The 14,951-nt window shown below is 52.0% G+C and overlaps 1 protein-coding gene across 1 annotated transcript; it reads right to left on the bottom strand.

The window, feature by feature from the left end:
* Positions 1 to 4,376: 4,376 nt before the first annotated feature.
* On the bottom strand, positions 4,377 to 8,006 carry KCNS2 (potassium voltage-gated channel modifier subfamily S member 2). Its single transcript, XM_074352989.1, has 2 exons — positions 7,389 to 8,006; positions 4,377 to 6,747 (listed from the first exon to the last, which is right to left on the bottom strand). The coding sequence occupies exon 2, from the start codon at positions 6,702 to 6,704 to the stop codon at positions 5,271 to 5,273; it is 1,434 nt and encodes a 477-aa protein (XP_074209090.1). The 5' UTR covers positions 6,705 to 6,747; positions 7,389 to 8,006; the 3' UTR covers positions 4,377 to 5,270.
* Between the last annotated feature and the right edge of the window lie 6,945 nt (positions 8,007 to 14,951).

Genomic DNA, 14,951 nt, shown 5'->3' with positions numbered 1-14,951 from the left:
CCCTCTTTTGTTTATCCTTTTTCCTGGCTTCTTCCTATCCCTTTTCCCTTCTGCAGGAACTTGCACCAGCTCCTAGGCAAACCTGCCCTCTTCCTCCCCTGTTGTATCTCCTTCCCCTTGGCCACGTCTTTACGACCTTGTTTGTATCTACGTTCTTCTGAAAGCATCAGCTTGTCACTTGCCGACAAAGTCATTGCCTTGGAGAGTTTCACCAGGAGGGTGGTGATATGGACAAACGAGCTCACAGAAGGAGGAACATGCTGCAGGTTTGCAGACCTACAGTCTCAACTGAATCTAACACCCAGAGAGAAACTGGTTAAAAGTTCTCCTAAAAGTAAGATGATAACCGTGTGAGCGCAGTATTTAAGTTCTTCCCTCAAGAGGAGGTGTTTGTTTTTCCTTTTAAGATGCAAGGGATCCTGGCCCCAAAATACCCCTGAACACCCATTTATACCCCTGCTGGAGGGAGGAGACGCATGTGCCCAGCGGATGAGAACTCTGGGTCTGGGGTAGTGGTGACTGGCTCCTCGTGCTGCCTGTCAGTCCCCTTCCTCAGCCGCCATGAGACGGGGACCAGGGTGACACCTGTTGCCACATCCTTCTGAAGGTTACACAGAAGAGGACACTGCAGATGCCACGGCCCCTCAGGGAGAACTAAGCATGGGATGCCGGCAACCCACCAGTCCTTGTCCACTTAGGGGCCCGATAACCTCATGGAAACGGGGTGGGGGATCTGGTGGGCTTCACAGAGGGGACAAACCTAGGTGGGCAAAGAGTGAGCCCCGAAGTCAAATGAGATTGATGGCATTTTCCTCTCTAATGATTTTTAATAGCAGGAATTTGGATTACGTGTAAATAGCTTATAGCCCAAAGGAGATGATTGATTATTCATAATAATTCATTGATTATTTTAAAACTCTATTTACCTGACACAGACACCAGCCCAAGCATTTCTCTGGTGCCATTGTCCTTGAAACTCATCTGCTGTGGCTGGCTTTTGAGGAGGGAAATGAAAGTAAATAGAAGGCTGTTTGTGAGCAGTCCCTCTGCTCTGCTTAAAAATAAATTAAGGATAGCAGGTTCTGCTCGCTCCTGGAATGAGCACATGGAGGGGCATGCAGAAATTCTGTTTTTACCTCAAGATGAAGAACTGGGCAGGGCTTTAAGGATGATTAAATCCAACCTTCTCATTTTGCAGCAGGGGAATGTGAGGCTCAGAGGCCAGTTAACACTCCCAAGACCACAGAGTTGAAGGCAAGACCAGGAGCAGAGAGCCCCGTTAGCCCAAGGACCTTCCTACAGATTCACCGGGGCCTTGGGAATGGCTCATAGTCTAGGTCACTACTGGGTTAAGTAGGTTCTGAGGGCCAGTTCTCCCAGCAGTAGTCACACCAAATCAGCCAGAACACTCGGGTTACCCAGGACCTGACTCACTGGCAGGGAGGCACTGGAGAAGCAGGGAGACTGGCTGCCAGGCAGGGAGGGGTTGGCACTGGCAGACCCATCAGGGATGCTGAACAGTGTGGGTGCTCCTGCCTGGGGTGTCTGTTTCATGAGGGCTCCAAGAATTCATGACCATCTCTTCTATAGAGCAGGCTGGTGGCTCTAGAGCCTGGCAAAAAAAGGGGCCCCACCTCTCCATGCCTACAAAGAGTAACTAACAGGTCTTCTTTCCCAGCAAATGCTCAAAAAGCCCAGCCTTTCCCAGGAAATCCGGTTCCAGTGTCGAACGCCCTTGTATTTGCCTCTCCACAAGAAATTGAAGTGCCTTCAGGGAGCATAAATCTTTTTTTGTTGTTTTGTTTTCTGTTTAATCCGCATGCTGTTTAAGCCTGGAGTCCTGAGCGTATCGGTGTTCCTCCTCCTTGCCCAGTTGAGGCCAGGAGACTCAAGTGTAGCCATTAGACATAATGGTTCAGCGGGGCTGCGTCCTTGTCCGCACAGTAGCGTGTTAATGAGTGTTGAAACTGACAGCGCAAATACAGCGTTCTCAATTTTTAAAATTACAACTCGGTAACAAGTCATGCTGTTAAAACATACAAGAAATACCAGTTAAGCCTTCGAGTAGATAACACATAGCCTGTACAGATCACTGCTATCCCAAAGTGCAGAATAGATCATGTTCTTTGAAAGGAAGCAAGAATTAGCAGGTAGTTGAATTATTTGAATGCTAAGATAAGTAGAAATAACAAATCCAAGTATTAAATACCAATTACTACCTTAGGAGCTACAAATCAGCTCGGCATTACAACATGCCCCTTCTCAGGAGCAAACGCAGGAAATGCGGGTGTTTGGCAGAAAACACAAACCTATAACCAATATGCATCTATGCAGTAAAGACACAGTGTCACTGCCCAGCCAGCACTTTCAAAATGCTTATCACATATAGTTCAAGAAAAGCCTGACCCATATATTTGTCCCAATGGCATTGAAAAGAACAACCTTCAAAATGAAGGGACTGAGGCTTCTTTCAAGCCCTCAGCTGGGAATAGGTGATCTGAAGCTTTTACTCTGTTCCCTGAAAGGAAGTTTATGGGTCAGTCTGACAGCCTGGTGGTCAAAGATGTCACCTCATAATTGTTTTCTTAACTTCAGAAACAGAGCAGAAAATTCATCTGACCTGCCCCGCCCCGGATTAGTTTCAGGGCCCAGAAGAAACTGCTACATAAGAGAGAGGAATGTTCTTTCTCCCCGGATCACAGTTGTGTCTCCATCTTTTGTGGGAATAACTCCAGGGTTCAAGCCAGCTGGGTTCTCTCTCCCTCTCATCTGAAACCACTGCTTGAAGTACATGATGCTATTAGGACATTCTCATGCTCAGAAGTGACTGAAGTTCCAGGATGGGCAAAATAACATTTTATACAAGTGTCTTTATGTACAAGAGATATGAAAAGGCAGTCTCTAAAGCACTTTGGGATTCCCCCAATGAAGGCACCAGATAAATGCAAGTCATCACCAAAATGGAAAGTCAAGTTTCCCAGCTTTCACATCTGCAAAGAGTGACCACGAAGGATATCTCTGCTTTGGTGGTAAAACCTGCCTGTTTAAAAAGAACACTTATGACAGTGACTGAGTTATTCAGCCTCCTTTCTTGTTTCCACTTTTCACAGGCTTTATGGTCAGTGACCATGGATACCAGGCTCAGTGACCCAATCCAGTCAGCCTTGGCAAACTGAACAGTCCTCACTAGTTTATACCATCACCTGCCTCAAGGCAGCTGGAGATTACTTCATAACTTCTCTGCCTTCCAGAGCTGCAAACATCAGCCAGAGCCGAGTGCTGCATGTGCAAATTCTGAGAAATAACCCTGCTCTTCTGATGTGGCTGGTGGCCTCTAAGTCATCTTACCTTTCCTGATGCTTCTGAGAAAGAGATGTAGATGACAGACTATCAGGCACTAGGAGGTGGCTGCCTCCCTGCCCCCGTCTGAGGCTCCAGTCTGATGGAAGGATTTGAACTGGGGACCCAAAGGCATAAGTGATTAGTGCATTCGTCCAACAAATGGCCCCCTCTGTAGTAGCCATGGCAACTACAAATCCACAAAGCCTCTGACAAGATTCTCACCCACCCCCATGAATTACGTACTACCTTCAACCAACTAAGACACAAAACAGACTTTCTTAGGTAAGGTCCAAGCCATGAATAAAAAGCCTGCCTAACGCCATGTTTAGACCCCTGGATTCTGCAGTCTTTCCCAAAGACTGAATGATAATAGAAGCCAACTGCAAAACCATCTGATTACCTACAATATAACAAAGGACTATCTTACAAAGGGACCCAGATTAACCCTTCAGAATGCTTTGTGCTGGTTAACTGAAGAAGAGGAAGGAGGGCATTTTGGAGAAGGAAAGAGTTCTCAACCTTCAACACAAGTTGCGAAGTTTAAATCGCATTAAGCTTTTCAAGAAGTTTACAATTATTTACGACATTTTATTAAGTAACGATGCCATTTTGCTTTATAACTCTTTCCTTTCTTCTGGCCTCCCCTGACCCTCTCCTAACAAAAGGACTTGAAATGGAAATAAGAGCTATAGTATTTCCATCCTGGATAAGCCATATATCTATATTCGAGTACACACTTCCACACCACCAGGTTTCCATGTCACACCAGGAACTCTGGGGCAATTAGAGCATTGTGTATAACATACTGTATCCTAGAAGCAAAATTACCTAAGTAAATTCTGCTTGGAAATAAAAGGGCTCGCATTTTATAAGCTTACAGAGCAGGCAAGGAAATTTTCTAAGCTACTGCCCTTGCTAGCAACCCGACTATATTTGCCTCAGAAAGACAATACAACAGTAAACCTCTTTTCAGTTGAGAAAGACAATACGATCTTATTTCTAAACATCTTTTTAAAAAGAAATATTTCAAAAACATGCTAATATCTAAGACACAGCAAAGTTTGGTCAAAGGACCTAGACCAGGAACCTCAGCCAGAAAGAAATGTCTCCACAACCACCCTAGGAAAGATGGAAGTCTAACTTGAAAGCATCCTGTGATCTGGCCTATTTTTAGCTGAAGCCCCTGTCCCTAATGCATTTGTTCTTGGGAAAAAATGTCAATCTTCACTAGATGTTTAACAGGATAACATTCTCTAGAAAGAGCAACATTTAAGAGATGAACATCAGTGTACATCATTCTAAAAGTGAGCAGGGTATCCGTGCAAGTCACAGAGCGACAGGTCGCTTATAAAAACAACTCACAGACTTGTATCAGTCATGTGTGCTTAACTTCACATACTCTGTCTTGGTAGTAAAACAAAATGAAAGCTATGGATAGAGAATGGGGATTTTTTTTTCACATGACTGTGAGTAAAACCTCATCACATTCTTGCTGACCTCAGAGATGTGTTTCCACTGGACAGACTTGTAGGGGCTTTTTGTACAGAACTCACATGACAGCCTCAGAAACAGGAGCACAAACAACTCAGAGACAGTACCGGCCACAAGCACGAGAATAGAGTACACAAAGAACAGAAAAGTTAGCATTCTAGGTGGTACTCATCTGGCAGAAAAGTGAACATTTTATGCCCACAATGCAAAGACCAGTGAGTGTCATTCCATTGAAAGGTGCAAAGGCATGGTGTCAGACACACCACCCTCTAAAAATGATCCTAAATACTGTGAAAGTAACCTGGGGTGCATATCCCATGCATCTCTCCCCTTTGGGGCTGGGCATACTCCTTACGCCATAACCCTAAGGTGCCTGGACTGCGCCCGAGGCACAAGAAACAGCTCAGCAATGTGGGTTTGAGACTAAGTCCTCCTGGCTAATGTAGGGAATCATTTAAACTTAGTTCACTTGGTGAGCTCCTGCTCATGTTTGTCAGGCTCGCCATGAGGGATTTAACTTTATGGGCATAGTAATCCCTTAAATTGACGGAAGGGACCTCCTTCATTCCATCCCCAAAGTCACAGCTGCGCATGGCACTCTCAAGCTGCTTTTGGCGCCGATAAAAGTGGGAGAACTTATTGAAGATCAAGGTGATGGGCAGCACCACCACTAGGATACCAGCCAGGATGCAGGCAGAGGCAGTCAGCTTCCCTGCCGTGGTCCCTGGGACCACATCCCCGTACCCTACAGTGGTCATACTGACAGTGGCCCACCACCAGCAGGCAGGGATGGTGGCCAGACCCTCGTTCTCCTCCTTTTCAATGGTGTAGGCCACGACAGAGAAGATGGAGATCCCCACAGAGAGGTAGAGCAGGAGCAGCCCTACTTCTTTGTAGCTGTATTTCAGGGTGGCCCCCAGGGAGCGGAGGCCAGTGGAGTGTCTGGCCAACTTTAAGATGCGGAAAATCCGCATCAGCCTCAGAACCTGGGCCACCCTGCCCAAATTGGCCAAGGTAGGTGTGCTCTCCACAACCAGGTTCACCACCAGAGTGATGTAGAAAGGGACAATGGACATGAGGTCGATAAGGTTTAGGGCATTCTTGAAAAACTTGAGGAAGTCAGGGGCCACAGCAAACCTGGCCACCAGCTCAAACGTGAACCAGGCGATGCCAAAGTGCTCCACGATTTCGAACCTGGGGTCCTCACCAGGGTTGCCCTGGCTGTCGGGGATTTGGAAGTCCGGCAGGCTGTTGAGGCACATGGTGATGATGGACCCTAACACTACCAGAATGGACAGGACGCTGAAGACCCTGCTCAGGACCGAGTAGCCAGGGTTGTCCAGCGCCAGCCACAACTGCCTGCGGAAGTTGCCCAGGGGCTGCCCGTCGAACTTGGAGGCGTCGTTGTAGAAGGCCAGGATCTCATCGAAGGAGGACGTGGTGCTCTCCTGGTCGCTTTGCTCATCCCACTTCTCCTGCTCGGGCTCCACTTTGCGGCCGTGGTAGCTGTAGCTGCAGCAGGAGTCGATGAAGAACTCGTTGATGCCCCAGTACTCGATTTCCTGGCTGAAGGAGAAGACGCACAGCTCCGCCATGACGTGAAGCTTGCCGGTATGGTAGAAATGCAGCACGTAGGGGAAGAGCTCCGGGTTGCGGTCAAAGTAGAACTCACGCTGGACATCGTCGTAGTCATCGCAGAGCTCCAGAATGGCCTCGCGCGAGTGGCAGAGCAGCAGGCGGCCCAGGCGCGTCTCCGGGAAGCGCAGCAGCGTGTGCGAGCGCAGCCGCCTCTTGAAGCCGCCTACGTTGATGCGGATCTCTCCATCCTCGACGTTGGCCTCGGACACGTCCCACAGGCTCTGGCCAGTCATGCTGGAGACGCCCAGCCGCCCGCGCCGCGCGGGGGCGCTACACCTGGAAGCCGAGGGAACCGTGTCGGGTGAGCGCGGGGTGCTCAGGGCTCAGGCATCCCTTTCTTTCTCCCCACCCTTCTTTGGCGCCCCCAGTCCTCTCTAGCAGGTCTCTGAGTGCTGAAGGACACTGGGATGAGGGGGAAGGTTCTATGGGGTTTGGTCCCTTCCCAAAGAAAGGCTTAGGGTGGGGGTTATGTTTCCACTAGCATGGCCGCGCCTCCACCCCCACCCCGGGGGTTCTGCCGGTCGCTTCACGCTGGCGGGGATCTCGCCCCCGCAGCTCTGAGAGCCCAGGGAGCCGCGAGCTGACCTTGCCCGTGGGCTGGCCGAGGAGACGCCCCCGCCCGCTCGCCGCAGACAGGCGGGACCAGAGCTGGGTTGCGCACGGGCAGGGCTGGGCCGAGATGGGGGGCGCGTAGCTTCGGGAGGGGGGCGAGGAAATTCACCGCTCTAGTCAGTAAACCCGGGCAGGGGAAGGGGGCCGGCCTGGCATCCCCTGCGTCCAACCCCCACGACTGGAGCCCCCTGCCCCCCTGCCACAGGCTTCCCCGCCTGCCTGGCGCCGTGCCCCGGAGCCGCGTGCGCCGCGCCTTACCCAGTGGAGCTACCCGGGCTCTCCCTGCGCGTTCTGGAAGCGCTTACCTGCGAGCACCGGGGCCCGCGGCCGAGGCCGGCGGGAAACTTCCCCGACCTGCCAGCGAGCATCTCTGTGGCCGCCGCTGCCGGCTGGCTGCGCGTGTGCGCGCGGTTGCGAGTGTGTGTGCGCCTGTGTCTGCGCCCGGCGGGCGGGCGGGCGGGGTCCGCCGAGCGTCTCCTGTCTCCGGCTGGAGATACCACCGCTGCCTGCAGTTGCGGGAGGCTCACAGGTGGCTGCGTGGCCCCGATGCTCACAGAGCCCTCCTCTGTCGATCAGCTTGCCCCTCAGCACCGAAGAGAGACAGCAGCGCGCGCCACAGGCGCCCACGGGAGCCGGAGCGGGAGCTGAGCCGGTGCGCCTGGGCGCGGGCCCTGCGCTGGGGCGCGGCGCGGTGGTGCTGAACGGACAGCTCCGCGCGCCCCGGCTCCAGTCGCGGCCACCGCCCAGACTCCGGAGGTGCCACCAACCACCTTGGCTTCTCTGCTCTCCTCCCGCGCGTCACAGCGACTCCTTTGCGCCCCTGGCTCGACACAGGGCCAACACCTTTCCCAACCCCTCACCTATCCCCTGGTGACAGCTGTTGTTGCCACCTTCTCTCCTTCCGGGACGCAGGCAGGGGGCTGCCTACGGTGACCTTTCCCCAGTTGGATCTTGGGTGGGAACCCAGCTAGGGAATGAGAGGCGGCTTGAGTTGGGGGGAAGGGCAGGACAGGAGGAACTCCAGGTTTCCCCCTTTAGGGCCCTGCAGAAAAGTTTCCTGAAGCTTTGGGAAGAGGGGCGTTGGGAAAAGGAATTGGGAGGGAGGAAGAGGGGGCAGGGAAGCCCGAGGTCGAGCTCAGTTTAGCTTGCTGGGGCGGGAGCTCAAGCCCCACCCGCGTGGGAGGGAGTCACGGAGTTCTGTTTGGGAGTTCCGTGTGGGCACTCTGTGTGTATAGGCCGGTGTGGTGTGCTAGCTTTGGAGGATTGCAGGGAGGTGTGTGTGTGTGTGTGTGTGTGTGTGTGTGTGTGTGTGTGACCCTGTGTGTGTGTGTGTATTCTGAAGAAAATGGGATTCTTCAATGTCTATGCAACGTTGACCAAAAAAGGACCTCTGAGGGGTGGGGGAGGGCACAGTGTGTCAGAACGGGGAACCTAGGGTATGTTGGTGTGAAGTGTGTACACAGTGTAGTATTCAGTGGGACTGGGGCAGGGTCTGTGTGTGTAATGGAATGAGAACTGTGAGGATGCAGACACAGTGGGGTCTGTGGGGTGTGGGTCCAGTGTAGATGTGCTCAGTACTTGTGTCCCCATTCCCCGGGAGACTCGTAGCCAGATTTGAGCTCTTGGTCTCCTAAGGTTGTTCCTTAAAGCATTGCTGGCTGGGCTGGAGCTAAGAAATGGACCCACAGTCCCCACCCCTTTGTCTCTCAACCCTTTTGTATGATCCTCATTCACAAAGACTGGAGCATGATGTGAGCCTGGCTGGGAGCTTGTGGACTACAGGTCATGGTCAGAAGTCCTGGGAAAGACCTTATGGCTCTGGATTCACAGGGCAGCCACCCCAACCACAGTGAGCAGCGGCTCTTTTATTTATGCGGCCCTGGCAGTGCCATCCCAGCTAGATAGGTACTCTGCAGAGCTTGAGTGCTCTGGGGCTCCTTGGAGAACCTGGGGAGGACCCTTGAGCTGGCTTCATGGAACCAAGCCTGGTTTCATGCAGAGGAGACCCATCCCTGTTCCAGCCACCTGCCTCTGGGTGTGTGTGTGTGCACGCGCGCTCGCGTGTGTGCTGCCTGCTGAGAGGGCTCCACACCCATGTTCCTGCAGGCTTCTGCAAGCCCAGGGGATTTCAGGGAGGCAGGCCATGTGGGAGGGAGAATAGGGTGCTGAGGGCCACATGAGCTTCCTTTCTCTTTTGTCTGATGCTCTTAGAGAGTTGTGTGTGTGTGTCTGTATGAGAAAGACAGAGACAGAGAGGGAGACAGTGAGAGGAGAGAGAATTGTGTATTGCTGTTTTTGTCTCCATCTGTTTCTTTCGAGGTCTGTGTTTGGAATAAGCTCACCTCGCCCCCTGTCTAGGTCTGCTGTGTCTATCATCCGAAGTCTGGCTCTCCCCGTACCTGGCTGGGTTGCAGTCTAGAGGCCCTTGGGTCTCTTTTATCCCCTTGGGGGTGCTGCGGGGAGTGTTCCAGTCTTTGCTGGGGTAGGGGGGTGAGTGAGTGCATGCATGATCACTGTGTTGTCACTCTTTCAACCCCCTCCCTCACCTTGGGGGGCGGGGGTGGTGGCTGTGAGATCTCTCTGCTGCAGGTGCCCTTAGCAGTAGTGACTGGAGACAGGCTTTGAGGGCCCCAGGGCTCTCTCTGCCCTTTGCACCAATCCTCTCCCTGTACTCTGCCTGGCTTCTGGCCACCACGAAGCTCCCAGCCCCACTTCTGCTTTGCCACCACATCGTGTGGCTTCTGCCACGTGGCCGCTGTTCCCAGCCACTCTCAATGCCTTGGCCTCGCTCCTGACTCTTCTCCTGGTTGAGCTTAATACATAAATCACCTTTTCCTGCTGCATTTGGGGGGTCCCTTACCCCCAGGAGCACTTGGGTTTGATAACTGTGGGGTTCTCCTCCCTCCCCTGCTTTATTTATCTGCCTGCCTCTTTCTGTTCCTGTCTGTTTTTGTTCTTGCTCATTCCTTCATCCTTTGTGGTTGTGGGAGATTTCACCCATGGAGAGAGAGCACCCCCCTGCCACCGCCGCCTCACCTCCTGCTTCTCTTTGTTTCTCCCACACCCACAGCTGCTCCCCCACAGACACCAGGGCTCTGCCAGGTCCCTGGAGCTCTCACCATCTCATAGGGGCGGCTCCATGCCCCTCTCAGCTCACCAGCTCCCCTCCCTTACATTCCCCTCCCCCTTCTCCTTCCCTCCCTCTCTCCCTCTCTCTGATCCCTTTCCACAGCTGACTGACTGTGCCAGCATGCCCCCAGCCCCTCAGGGGAGAGGGATGGAGCCCAGGATCCATACCTGCCCTTTGTTAGCCTTTCCTGGGGTCAAGGACAACCCCCCCGCAAGCATCCGCCTTTCCTGGAATGGGAAGTGAACTTGGAGCCACAAGGAGAAGCCAGTGTCTGGGGCATATCAGTTATTTCTTGGAAAGGCTAAGGCAGAAGCTCTGGGGTCTGACAGATGCCTTTGCAGAGGGTTAAGTGTATGTGACAGGCAGAGCCACTGGTTTGTTTCCCAGTGACTGCGCTGAAGAGAAATAATGGAGACATCTCCCTCCTTCTGTACCCGGGAAGCTGGCTGTGTTTATGGTTTATTTAGAGGCCTGAGCCCTGATCTTAAAATACAGCTGCCTGCTCCAGGCACACGACAAGGCCTGCCCCTGGGCTGGCCTGCCACGGATATCCTGAAGGGGCGGAGGGGAGGGGGGAAGGGGACAAAAGGACCCCAGGCAGTGGCCAAGATCCCTGCACCTGGGCGACTATCATCTCTGCCTCCTCTGCCAGCACTGATCTCTCAGTTGAGCCCACACATCTCAGTCAGCCTTTTTCTCTGACAGCAGAGGGGGCTACACTGGCGGCCTGGCTGAGGCAGCGGGGCTGCCTGACCTACATTCCCCCTGCGGAGGAGCTGAGCGCTCATCCTCTCCCGGGTGTGAGCACAGGCGGGCCCCACCCCACTGGACTAGACTGTTCACCAGTGTCCAGCCTACTGCCCGCCAGCCACCCTCCCCATCACAGCCAGAGCGTCTCTTAAAACCATAAACCAGGTCATGCCATTCCCCCCAGAAAACCTCCCAGGGGCTTCCTGTGGAGCTGAGAATGAAAGGCACTTCCTCCCACAGATCTCCCGTGATGCACCCTTCTCTGCCTGCAGGCTCCAGCCCATTGGTCTCCTCTCTATCAGATATGCTCCATCCCCATGCCCCTTGGCTCCTTCCACAGGGCCTTTGCACCTACTGTTCTCTCTGCTTCTCATGGCAGCTTCCCAGGGCAGGGGCCTTCTTGTCACTCAGGTCTCGATTTAAATGTCACTCCCTCAGAGAGACCCGACTGCCCAATCTAAACTGGATCCCTCAATCAGTTTCTAGCACTTTTTCACAGCACTTACATTAAGTAGTTATTGAATTTGTGGTTGAATGATGAATAAATGATCCTCTGACTTCTGTCTTACTTTAGTCTGTGCCAGCCAGAGTCTTGGCCCCACCTCTTCTTCCTCCTGGTGGACCAAGGAGGCACCCAGAGAGGGAAGGGTTGCTGTGCCTGGGGTTGCGGCCTGGACCCCACGGGCCCCAGGGTGCTCTCCCAGGCAATTGATTACCCTAATGGATCTCATCTCTGGCTGCACAGTGGAATCACCTGTGCAGATTTTAAAATAACCGATGCCCCTGCGTGCCTTGGGCCTCAACTCAGACCAATTAAATCAGAATTTCTGGTGTAGGGCATATGGAATCAGTGTTTTCTTAACGCCCCCTAAGTGATTGCAAAGTGGAGCCTGGAGCCAAGTTTGAGAGCCTGAGCAACTTGTCTTTAGGGGCATTGGCACAGAGCTGTGTGCCCGAGCGCAGCCCAGTGATCAGCACCAAGGAGAGGGGCCATAACTTAGCTCAGTAAACACCTTGCCACCACATCGCCCTGACTCTAGTGCCTGCCTGGAGCAGGGGCTTTATAAAGGCTGGGTGCCTTTTTCACCTCTTCTTCTCAGTCCCTGACTCCTACAGGTCTCCCCCAAGACGGTACCTCTCAGAATCGTTTACCTTGGCTTCTTCCCCTCCTTGGAACAGGATTCATTCTGAGCCTTTATGATGGCATTGGTAATGGGTACAGGAACACGGGATCTAGCAGGACTGTCCAGGTGGATTTATGATGGAAAGGGTACAGAGAAGCTGCTGGGGGCAGAGGCAGACTGGAAGAGAAGAGGGAAGCAAGTGGGGAGGCCTGAGCTGGGGAAGAGGGGCTGAGCCTTGTGAAGGAGGGTCTTGGGGAGGGAGGAACAAGACTGCTGGGGGAGATTGACAGAACAGTTGGGGAACAAAGGGTTTTAAGGAGTTTTGCTGCATTATGAATGCAATTCCTCCTTAAGTGTTTCCTCAAGAGGCAACAGTAAACATTTGTATTGCCTTTGCATTGTTTTTGGATGGCAGACTGAATTCATTATATGTGAGTCCTTGCCTAGGCTGTTTGGCTTTATCCCCAGAGGCCACCCTCCTCTTCCCCTGTATCCCCCATCCCTAGGTGCCCCTGGAGGTAGACAAGGGAGAGAAGCTTGTTTCTGAAGCACCTCTCTGAGTCCCTTACTAAAAATGGGGCCAGATGCCCCACAGCTGACATGCACAAGGCTTGCTCCTGAGGAGCTGAGGCCTCTTTGGGAACATGGAGGAATTCTCTCAGGGAAAGGTTCCCTTTCAGCCCTGGCCATGGCCAACTGTCTATCCTAGGACACATTCCCAGCTCCCCAAACCTTCCCCCAGCTCAGAGGTGCTCACAGCTGCTGCCCACAGGCCTTCACTCTTCCGTGAAAGTGACACCCACCCAACTACCCATCCGTCGCCCATTGATGGCTTCATCCGTCCACCTACTTACCCATCCCTCTGTGGGCTCCTGTTTCCATGGTTACTCCAGGGCCTGAGTCTGCTGTGAGTTTCCTGAAAGATTCTTCACTCTAAAGATTACCATTACTCTGTTCCCACATCTTTTCTGCTGAACTCAAACCCTGGATAGCTTGTAGGGTCCCACCCTCTCCCTACCTGCAGACCACACATTGCTGGCATATTGGTCCTTCAAGGTGATCAGCTTCCTGGATTTAAAATGAAATCAACAGCTCTCCAGTATTAGAACAGAGAGGTGCTCTCAAATTACAGTGTCTGGGAGGCTGCCGCAGGGAGCCAAGCAGGAATCCGCAGAGGTAGGTAGCACCCCTTTTCCGTAATAACAGAAGCTAACATTTATTGTCACTTACTATAAGCCAGGCACTCTTCTAAGGGTTTCACGTCTCTGAACTAGGTAAATACTCACAATGACCCTCTGGGGTGTGTGTTACGATTTTCTGAGGATAAACAGGCACAGAAAGGTTGAGTAACATGTCAGGGTTACAGAGCTAACCAGTAACAGAGCTGGGATTCAGAGCAAGACAGGCTGACTGCAGAGATCTGTTCTTACACACTTCATGGCTTCTCTGAAGCTATTCCTCCCCACCCAGGGATTCTGGAACTGTCCCTGCTGCGTTTTTTCAAGACAAGGAGTAGGTTTCTGAACACCTCCCCAGTGCTCAGCTTAGCTCTAGGGGTGACAAATGCCTGTAAGCGAGCCACTTGGCATCAGTTTTCAGTTGCTCAGAGGCCCGGAGTGGGGGGTGGGGTACAGCTGTTCTCAGGAGGTGCCCCCCGACCCTGCTCACCCTGAGCTGGTCTGTCTGTGGGCTCTAGAGTTTTCCTCAGCAGCTTGTCCTTAGAGGCCTTCAGGAGGGTGGGAAGAAGCAATCCCATCAGAGAAACCCAGCTGAGGGAAGACACAAGATGTTCCCCACAAGTGACAGAAAACCAATTCACACTCTTCCCGCAGCCAAAAAATTAAGCTAATTTTTCATTTCTTTGCTTACGTGCAATTCAACTAAACATAGGCATCTAGGAATGCAAACAATGACTAGATTTCCTTAATTTAGTGCAGCTTTAATTAAACCTTGCTAAGATGACGGAGGCGCTGGGTATTTTTATCACGGTAGGAAGCTATGTGATTTGGGAATAGGAGAGGTGGGGAACTCGATGCTGGAAATGCCTCCTCCCCTGACCACCTCCCATGCGGACTGGCCTCCCCAGCCTGCCCCAGTCAGCACGACTCCTGAGAAAGGGTGCAGTCCTCTTGGGATTCTTGTTTTCTTTGCTCTTGTTTTTATTAAGGGAAACTGATCTCCTTACACCACACTCATTCTAACTGGAGTCTGGAAATTCAAATGACTTAGTGAAAAAAATTTTTAATTACTGGATTAGTTTTGAGAAAAATTTGGACTTACCTGAAGTTCATAGCATAAATATTAAGAAACCAAAATCAAAAGTTTCAAAGGTTGAGTTTTCTAGTACATATCCAATTCTCCTCTCCCTCTGGACATATGGAAGGATGGCTTTCCCCACCCTCTCCAAGTTTGGAGGGACCACGTGCCTTGTTCTGGCCAACGTGCTGTGTCTGGAGGTGACGTGTCATTTGTGGGCCAGATCATTTAACCTCTCTGCCAGTGTGAGAGGCTGCAGTGTTCTCTTCCCCTCCTGGGGAGTGCGTGGTGAGATCATGGGCTGCCAGATCAGAGCAGCCTGGATCCTTGAGCCACTCCATGGAGCAAAGCTGCCCATGGGTCTCCTGGATCTGATGCAGACTTTGTGTGTTGGAGAGATACATTTTGGCTGAGTTATATCACTGAGGTTTGAGGGAGTTGGTTATTTCCTACACACAGAGTCTCTCCTATCTTGATTAATAAAAAAAAAAACTAATACTTTTCTGATAATCATTGTACAATAACAGCACATTATTATTTTCTATTAGATTATTTTGGAATTTCAAAAATCATTTGTGCTGTTTAGTCTGGAATGGGATGAAGTTTAC

This window comes from Camelus bactrianus, chromosome 25 (assembly GCF_048773025.1).
Source record: "Camelus bactrianus isolate YW-2024 breed Bactrian camel chromosome 25, ASM4877302v1, whole genome shotgun sequence".
Taxonomy (NCBI): domain Eukaryota; kingdom Metazoa; phylum Chordata; class Mammalia; order Artiodactyla; family Camelidae; genus Camelus; species Camelus bactrianus.
The sequence above is the reverse complement of the archived record's forward strand: the minus strand, read 5'-3'. Positions and strand labels throughout refer to the sequence as shown.